This window comes from Siniperca chuatsi, linkage group LG14, assembly GCF_020085105.1.
Source record: "Siniperca chuatsi isolate FFG_IHB_CAS linkage group LG14, ASM2008510v1, whole genome shotgun sequence".
Classification (NCBI taxonomy): domain Eukaryota; kingdom Metazoa; phylum Chordata; class Actinopteri; order Centrarchiformes; family Sinipercidae; genus Siniperca; species Siniperca chuatsi.
This window is the reverse complement of record NC_058055.1, coordinates 15,617,088-15,627,441: the sequence shown is the minus strand read 5'-3', so window position 1 is coordinate 15,627,441 and position 10,354 is coordinate 15,617,088. Positions and strand designations below refer to the sequence as shown.

Genomic DNA, 10,354 nt, shown 5'->3' with positions numbered 1-10,354 from the left:
CTTTCGGTTTATCTTTAAGAAAGCTTCAAGCCCCCTGTTGTTGCAAACAGGTTTCTGGGCGCTCACTTACTGTGCGAGACTGAGGCACCGACAACTGCTTGATGGCTGAAAGTATTAGCAACTGTTCAGGAACTGTGAAGTATCAATCCCAGCTAGCTATTGTATTGTATGATCTGAAATGCTTTGGGGGTCAAAATTGGGTTGGATAAGTTTTTTTTAACAAAAACGGCCCTTTTGTCTTAAACATTACAGATAGTTTACCTGCCAATGGTACAATTCTCATTTTCTAAATATCCTAAAGTTCAACCATTGCTGAAAAAGCTAGCTGTAGTCCCCAATGTTTAAAAAGTGAGACAAATCTCAAAAATCCCCTTTCTGGCTATGGTAACTGGAACAGATTTCTACTGATTTAAGTTATACCTCTGGCAGGGCGTTCACTATAGGCCATGGTGACTTTAAGTCCTCTATCTTAGAGCTTCTCTGCTGAGTCTCATTGGGTTCAGTGTTTAATAATGTTATCGATATGCTGCCTCTTGCACATCTTATATCATCACCTCAGATTCTACGTATAACACAACAACCTGTATGAAATGCAACAAAAAATAGTTTTATAAAAATCTGTTCTCTTCATAACTGCCTCCCAGAAAACCACAATAATATGCATCAAAGCATTCTGCAATTACACACTGAAGAGACACAGAGCCTCATGATTGGCCTCGGTAGCCTAAATCGGACCTCAATCCTTGTTGAAAACAACCTCACTCTGGACAAACATGTCAAAACATTTGGGTAATTTTCCTTTGTTCATCTTGCAAAATCTTGAAATTCAAGCATACAGTACGATCACAAAAGAGCAGGTCAGCTCCACAGAATATACGTGTCCTGTAGCTGCTACTTCACAATAAAATTCTTCAAGAAAAGTCAGTCCGGTCCCTGAATGGCCGGAGAGGTTTAATGTGAAGTAGTGTTGAGTTAGAAAACACAGTAGATTAATTCTGAAAAGAGAAGCAGACAAGAAAACAAGACGGGTCTTGTTCCTTTTTAAATGCAACTAGGAGGTATCCATGACTATAAAGAAGCAGAAAAACAGGATGACATTTGATTGCAATAAATCTTTCTTGTTTAATCATCAATTTTAGAAATAAAAAAATCTGGTTCTTTGTATGTTTTAAATGTTGTACCAAAATATGAAAACAGAAAACACTATACATTGTCTAATATACAATAGACACCGTCAAGACAACATATGTAGAGACACCAACTGTTTGATCACAAGAACCTGTTTGTAGTATATCTTTGCAGTTATCACACAAGCACACGAGCATAAGTTAAACCAGTTATCATAACACTAGTCTAATTGTAATTGTGTCGTAAATGTGTCATACTGTTGAGTGTAGTTATTACCCTTGTTCATTAAATAATTGTTACTTGATTTCAAACTAAATTATTATAATGTAATGTTTATGGAATAAATACATGTTGAATTTTATGTTGAAACATTTGTGGGAGGTTACAAAAGTATCTAGTATTCACAATAGTTGTTGTTTCACTGATTTTACATTACTTTATTGTAATAGTTTTAATATACATAATGTTCCAAACAGATGGCCCAAAGTATACACAAATGGTTATTTCATAATTACTTTCTTTACTGTAATTTTGGATAGCTTTCTGATTTTTAATATTTTTTTCACAGATTCTTTGATTTCTTGTGTCTGCAGAACATAAATGATTGGGTTCAACATGGGAGGAAAGACGGAGGTCAGAGACAGGTTTATGATCCTGGCATTTGGAGGTATATTTGCACTCATAGTAAATGTGATTAATAATGGGAGGAAATAGATTGCCACTAATGAGAGATGAGCTGCGCAGGTTTTAAAGGCCTTCACTCTTTCCTTAGCTGTGGAATTTTTTGACAAGGCATAGGCAATACCACAGTAACTTGCCCAGATAAATACTAGTGGAATCCAAAGAATAATATTTGATGACAAACCAGCAATTACACGGTTGGGGGTAACATCATTGCAGCCAAGCCGGTATATCTGGCCATGGTCACAGAAATAGCTATTAATAACCACAGACTTACAGAAGGAAAGTCTTGTAAGAAGGCCAACTGCAATGAGTGTACTAGTTATAGCAAGTACCCAGAAAGAGGCAATCAAAGACAGCATGAACCTGTGGGTCATCTTCACATGATAGTGCAGTGGGAAGATGATAGCTATCAGTCTGTCATAGGCAAGTGCAACCAGATTAAGAGCCTGCATTGAAAGGCAGGTGTAGCAGAAAAAAAGGAATGCCAAGCAGTCGTTGTAGGGGATGTAGCGATGGTTAAACAGAAAAATGTCAAGAAGCTTCGGCACCAGAGCAGAGTTACCAAACAGGTCCACAAATGCTAAATTAAAAACTGCAATATATTTTGGAGTTCTCAGGTTATGATCCAAGCATATTACGGCCATTACAACTGTGTTTCCCAGCAATGATGCAATATAAACAAAAAGGAGAAAGATATAGTAATACTTGATATGTGGGATGTCAGATAAACCACTTATTATGAAATATGCAGGACGCACAAAAGTGATGTTTTTCCCAAGAGCAGAGTTGAAAAAGTTCATTGTAAAACTTGTCAAGCCTTTCCTGTCCACAGTGCAGTGACTGATGTAGATAAACGTCCTCTTCAGCGTTTTAGTACTGTGTTCTGTTGTTCTCTTTCTGATGATGCAGCTCTGTCTGGCTTTAACTGTTTGGACAGGAGTGGCTAATAAAAGGAGCAGTCCTCTTCTGAGTTCATGTTAAATAATGTCAATGTCTGATCCCCTGAGCCTATTGTATGTAAGCCACTCAGAATCATACAAACCCTTTTTCAGTCCATTAAACTCATTGCATTCATCCAAACTACTTATCACATTTTCAGATTTCTATATAGTTATTCTGAAAGGACACTATGGATAAAGATTCTTAGACCATGACAAGAAATATAAACTACAACTCAGTTGCATGCTCAAAGCAAGAGCTTCATTCCTGGAGTGATTTAGGTAAAACTTTGCTTGACTGATTACAGCATTCAAATTACCGTGTAAGTAGTTTGCAATTATTAGGTACTTATTAAATTATGTTTGTTTTATGACTAATTGTTTTCATAATAACGTTGCGATGACAACGTAATCGCTGCATTTCATTTAGTGAATGAAACAGTACAGTTACGTACTGCGCTGGAGTCGCAAGAAGATGGTTGGGGTGAATGGCAGGACTGTGATACCAGAATCCAGGGTTCACATCCAGACTCCTGTGGTTAGGTTTGAGCAACAAAAGCACTTTGGTTAGGGTTATGGAAAGGTTGTGATTTTGGTTAAATGTCAATAACATAATCATAAAAAAGTTGAATAATGCTGTAGTCACTACGAGTGGCTAGTGTATTGCAAGATTGCCTATTTTGGCGAAAAACTAAATGAAATACGTTGTCAGTGAACATTTTACTGATAGGTTCAGTATCATAATTTTTGCAACTTGTCAGTTATGTTAATTAACAACATTTCCTTATAATTTTAACAGAAAATATAAATCAGTTGGCATTATGTTTCCCTCAAAATATATTAGCTGTTGCAAATTAGTTGTATATAAATGTAATTTCTAGGAGACAGGGCAGCATGGTACAGTAATACAGCTGAAGGGAAACAAAATAAGAAGCCTTGAAATAAAGTGGTATCATTTTTCTATTTTAGCTTATCTGACCCATTTCCAAGACTGAATGCATTTGAGAATTTTGGCATTTGTTTCTTTCGGTTTATCTTTAAGAAAGCTTCAAGCCCCCTGTTGTTGCAAACAGGTTTCTGGGCGCTCACTTACTGTGCGAGACTGAGGCACCGACAACTGCTTGATGGCTGAAAGTATTAGCAACTGTTCAGGAACTGTGAAGTATCAATCCGAGCTAGCTATTGTATTATTTGGTCAAAAATGGTTATAATAAATCAAAAGCTATGCTGTAGGTATCTACAGTGGTACTCCCGCTAACCACTTGCATCAAGCATAAATCCAGCGGAACTTACAAAATACCCATGAAAGAGGAGAACTCCAGACTGCCTTGAAGGTCTGACAGTTGGATGGTCTATGATGGCCACATATTGCAGATGCAGGAGCCAGAGCTGCTTCTTTGAGCCATTTGGACTATGTTAGCCTTGCATCATCAGACTAATTTGTAAATGCATATTAGTCTCGAACCTCTCAGTTCATTTTCGATTTTAAAGGGGCGTTATCAATGGGCACAGACCAAACTGCCTCTGGACACAATTGGATAGACCTACAACCAATCAGAGCAACGAAACGTGTGACACGCTGAGCGACACATGCAAGTTGGGCGGTGCTTGGTCCATTTTCAAGCAGGAGAAAAACTGCTGCCTGGTCACAAAAAAATTTAAGGCTGGAAATAGGCAATGCAATAACAGAATTTTGATTATTGATTTTTGATTTGCTTTTTGGTGCGTTGCGCTGGACAGACCTGCAGACTGGACGCAGGTCCAGACCTACAACCAATCAGAGCAGCAAAACATGTGACTTGTGACTGTTCAAATCTGGACCGGTAACGGTCCTCTGTCAGTCATTGTATCAAACCCACCCCATATTAGATAAACGGTTGTGATTGTCCCGACCATCTCCACGGAAGGAAACCTGTCTGAACACTTAACTTAATCATTCGACGTTCCCTCACTTGTATTCAGGGTCCGAAATTAACACCTGCCAAGCACCAAATGCGGGTAGATGTTCTGTTTGGTGAGTAAATCTCAGAAGATTGTCCGCCACACTGGCTGGTGAGAGTCTGTACCGCGTTTTGGTGTAATTTACGGACACGCTGCTCCTGTCCTCTGCTGTCTGTGTCGGAGTTTGACACACACACACTACCATGTGTGTTATTATGTGCTTCTAAACAGTGCCGTGAAACTGACCGTCTCGAGCACTCCTAGTTTTGTGGCACTGTTTACCATACGGGACATCAGATACTCCACTAAACCAGCCAACAGTCTGCTGCCACAACCCGGCATCACCCCAAAGCGTGTAATACACCCGCCGGTGGCAGTGTCACATTTTCAACACGTTCTTATTTAGGCAACAAAACTACTTGGTTAGGTTTAAGAAAAGATCATGGTTTGGGTTAAAATAACTACATCCTTAAAATAATCAATGTTGACTATTTTCACACGGAAAATGAACCCCGGTCCTCATAAGTAAGAAGTTCACAACTGAACTATTCTTTACTCCCTTGTTGAAAGCTGGAACAACTCTGCCTAATGAGGCTGTTAATGAGTTGTTTGTCGACACTGCTCTTGCAGGATGATGACACATTCAGAACAGTTAGGTAAACACTTTGTCCCAAGTGTTTGGGCGGGGGTTATGTTAGGTCAAGACAGCAAGAATTACTTTAGAAACTTAGAAACTGGGTGGTGAAAAAATCGATTCACATAAGATTTTTTATCTTTATTGATATGGCAGTTACAGTTGTGCATGTAGATGCAGTAGTTTGCTGCCAGTAGCTCCCTCAAACTTCGAACCATTTTTGTTTAAATTTGTTATTTTCTCGCCTTTATTACTGAAGCACGTATTACTTATGACAGTAATACACTCATCAACATTGGAAAAGGAAGTGCAGGGATTGGATTAAGAAGAGGTGGACTCTGTGTTTACATCAATGATGCTTGGTGGTCAAACACAGTTTAAGTGGATGGACATTGTTCACCTGATGTGGAATTGTCATTGTTAAAATGCCAACCATATTATCTGCCCAGAGAATTCCCCAGTGTTTTTGTTGCTGTTGTTTACATTCCTCCAGATGCAAATTTAAAAAACGCACTTCAGGAACTCTTTGAGGTCATCAGCAGCTACATGACAAAACAACCAGATGGTCTTTTTTTTGTAGCTGGTGATTTTAATCAAACAGACCTCAGAAATATTTTACCTAAATTACAGCAGCATGTCCACACCCCCACTAGGGGGACAAATACACTGAACCATGTTTACACAAACATTTCTGGCAGCTATGGATGAATGGAGACCTGAACCAAAATATGCTGCTTTTCAGTCAGGAGACAAGGAAGCTTACAACACCACTAGAGCGAGACTGAAAGCTGGCAAAGCTGAGACATCAGGAGAGACTGGAGAGAGACCTCAACACCAACAACACCAAAGATATGTGGCAGGCGATCAAAACCGTCACAGACTGCAAAAGCAGGAGCGCCCCCAACATGTGTGAGGCCACATTACCAGATGAGCTAAACACATTTTATGCTCGTTCAATCTCCTCAACAAAAAGTCAGCTGTAAAGTCTACTCCGACTCCAGAAGACCCACCACTGTCAGTATCCACAGCGGCTGTGAGAAGAATCTTGCTGTGAGTAAAGCTGCTGGGCCTGATAACATCCCTGGCCATTTACTACGAACATGTGCCAATCAGCTAGTTGATGTCATTACTGACATTTTTAAGATATCACTGTCTCAGGAGATTGTCCCCACCTGCTTCACAGTCACCATCGTCCCTGTTCCTAAAAGTCTGCAGTGTCTAATCTACATGACTAGCGCCCTGTGGCTCTCACCCCCATTCTGATGAAGTGCTTTGAGAAACTGATTCTCCAGCACATAAAGAACAACATCCCAGGTAGCCTGGACTCTTACCAGTTTGCATTCAGAACTAACAGATCCACAGAGGATGCCATCTCCACTGCCCTCCACTCAGTCTTCATGTCTTCACACACCTTGAGAAGAACAACACCTACATCAGAATGCTGTTTTTTGAGCTCACCATTCAACACAATCTCCCCCATGAAACTGATTGGAAAACTTAGCACTCTGGGCTTTAGTACCACGCTCTGTAATTGGATATTGGACTTCCTTACAGACAGAGCCTAGACAGTTCGGCTTGGCGGTCACACCTCCTCCACTCTAGTCCTCAACACTGGAGCCCCCCAGGGCTGTGTGCTCAGCCCCCTCCGGTTCACTCTGTTCACCCATTATTGCAACCCCCGACATGGAGAGAACTCTGTTGTGTTAGCTATCCTAGCTTTAAAATGAAAACTCAAAAACTAGAAAACTCTGATACAATATTTGTATATGCAATAAAACTGCAATCTGTGTTAGGTCAGGTGAAAACAAGAGGGGGATGTACTAAACCCTAACTCCTGCCTTGGAGAAAGTGCATTGTAAATTCTTGGGATACATACAGTACATTCCTAATTCTTATTAATTTAATTTGGCTCAGTGTGCTGTGTCCAAAACAATATCAGAACCTTATCAAGAGACTATTGAAGCTCCAGGGCCACAAGACCTCTAAACTCAAACTATTACATGGAGTACTATCCATAGGGATTTACTATTAAGGAACTGTCACCAAATTAATGAAATTAGCTCCCTGGGCATATTACAGGTGTTTAGATTCTCCCACAGAGATCTCCTCTGAAAATAAACAACAAAGAGGACAAAATGACAGGATGCATCCACTGCCTCAGGCCTGCGGGGAACAGTTAATTACACTATTCTACATTCTGCAAGAAAGAAGCTCACAAATTAGCATCTTGAGGGAATAAATCACCTGTTAATTGGACAACATTATGACATTTTATATGATTTCCAAGAGAACAGGAACAACATGGTGTTTCTAACATATACAGTAGGGCTGCAACTAATTTAACAAATCAATTGATTTGTTTCTTTTACAATAACCCTGATGAAGGCCACAAGCCGAAACCTGTTGGTCTGACAATAAAGCTGTTCTTTATACTCCAAGTGTTGCTGGATTTTTGACCTCTTACCTACAAGATGTCAGAAAACAAATGATTAATAAGATAAAGGAAAGTTGCAAATGCACACTCCTCAAGCTGGAACCTACAAATGCTGGGCAATTTTATTTTAGAAATTACTTTAAAGGTTATATTAATAACATTTTTATGTAGATGAATATTTTTTTAAAAAACATCCACAGAGCTTTTAGAAAGGTGCGGAATAAAAGTATCACTTTTCCTAAAAAATAATTGTAATTGTGAATTAATCATTTTAAATATTTTGACGGGTCCAAAATTAATGTTTTGTTTATCTCCGTGTGAGGTGTCTGACGTTTGGTTCCTGCTTCTAACAAGGCTTGTGAGCCAATAGTATAAAACGTTGGTGTCATGTGGTATAGTTGCTAGTGTGGAAAAAACGGACACTGATGTTAGCACATATTAGCTATCTTAGCTTAATAGTCCAAACAACAATAACCCATAAAATTACAGTTCTACATATTTAAACAAAATAAAAAACAACTACCGACAGTCATGGTCCTTAAAACCTTAACTAATGTGTTGTCACTGGTTAGATTGTCAAAGTTAGAAAAATAACAGCGTCAATCCCTGAGGAGCTACGTTAGCATTAGTGACAGTTGCGTCCAGTTACCTAACATTATAGTTCCCTCAAACAATGTAATGTTATAACAAAGATGCATATCAGAGGGGATTTAGAAATGGGCCAGGGTCCAACATAACCGATGGCCCTGGGGTCAGTACAGGTTTAGGCAGGGCAACTTGATTGACCAGTCACTGGTCCGTCTGGGCTGGTGGCGGACTGGTCCGCTTATGAAAAGACGGTCACTCTTCTTTAAAAATGGAGTGGACGTGGGATCCCAATGTATTACCAATGTGTCATGTCGAAGGTAAATTATGGTTCAGAACTACTGTAAATCTGCTCATTATATTGTTTAGACCCAAAACGTGACCGTTATTGAGGATGATGTTATATAGCAGGCTAACGTTAGCCCTATTATGAGACACTTTGCTGAGGTACTTGTGGCCAGCTAGCCATGTAAATATTTACCTAATGTCTTATAGTGTTAAGGATCATTGAAATGTCATTTTTATGGTTAAGTGTTGCTATACAGGGCCCCTATAATTATTAATGATGGGGGGAAAAGGGTTATCTAAAGCTAGCTAGCCATATCCTAAGATTACCATAGATAACATTACATGAAACACCCTTGCACAAAGTAACCTAAATCTATAGCTAATGTATAGCTATATGTTGCAAAATCAATTCATTACATTACTCATGAAAGATTCATCACTTGATGTGACGAGTCTCACTCCACTTGACCATGAAATATGCACGTTGTGCAACGAACTGTCAACCACTGGAATGGAAGCGGGGAGGGGGCCATCTAGTGTCAGGATGTTATCAATGTTATCAATAGCACCTTTCAAAAATTAATCAGTTATTAAAATCGCTGTTGATGAATTTCCTGTCGATCAACCAATTAATCAACTAATCATTTAGGCATTTGTGTACATTAAACATTAGCATTACTTGTTGTCATAGTCACAGTATAAGTACAGTAGTATTACTAGCTTAGTATGCAGTATACATATTAGGAGTAGTACATCTAGTATTAATTGAAGCTGTAGCAGTATTATTGCTAGCTGTAGTTGGAGTAATAATTGTACAGTAGTAGTCAAACTCATAGTGATAAAATTACTATCAGTTGCAGTCACAGTAATAGTAATAATACTTGTAGCAGAAGTATTAGTCATGTTGTCAGTTGTCATAGTAGCAATAGCAGCAGTACTAGTAGCAGCAGTAGTGGTAGTAGTAGTAGTAATGACTGTAGAAGTAACAGTAGAAGTAGTAGTGGTATTAGGTGTTGCTAGCATATTATATTTCCTTGAGATACAATCCCCATCTTTAGACCTAGCTTGCATGAATACTTCCACAAGTAGAGGGAGCCTACCAGGTTCATCGTGGATCATAGAGTTAACTTGATTTTACTTTCCTCCATTATGAACAGGTCTGTCAGTCCTCCTGCAGGCTGACCCAGGGGGATCCCACCACAATGCCACTGTTGTCATTTGCCCACAGGAGAGACCTGATTTGTTTTTCTCCTCATACCAGGCTGTTTCCCACAGGACAACAGTCTTGCTTAAACCTGTTATGACCAAACTGACTAATTGATCCTGGGAGGCCCCCCTTCCCCCCAGACAGACACACACACAAATATTTATCACATACATGGTGCCGCTTATTATTGTTCAAGTACTTTTGTCTTTGTAAGTCTCATATAAGACATACAAGAGTTTCCACCATAGGAGCTTTCCTTACACGGGGGTTTTCAGTCCGTTGAGCCATGATTAAAATGATTAAATGGAAATACAAAAAATAAACTTTTTTGAATTTGTCATAATATGGTAACTTGTGTCCTTTATTGAAAGAGATTACATATTGTGACTACTGTAGGGTAATTAAATGGGTGATACTGTGACTCAGTGGTTAGCATTTACATGTGGTCATCGAAACGTCACACCCCTGTCCCATCCTGCCGGATCCCCCATTTTACACAGACTTTGATTTGTCTC

At 39.2% G+C, this 10,354-nt stretch overlaps 1 protein-coding gene across 1 annotated transcript; it reads right to left on the bottom strand.

Moving 5' to 3' along the window:
• Positions 1 to 1,097: 1,097 nt before the first annotated feature.
• Positions 1,098 to 3,161, bottom strand: LOC122888132 (olfactory receptor 1-like). The gene has a single exon (XM_044222163.1). The coding sequence runs from the start codon at positions 2,610 to 2,612 to the stop codon at positions 1,629 to 1,631; it is 984 nt and encodes a 327-aa protein (XP_044078098.1). The 5' UTR covers positions 2,613 to 3,161; the 3' UTR covers positions 1,098 to 1,628.
• Positions 3,162 to 10,354: the final 7,193 nt, after the last annotated feature.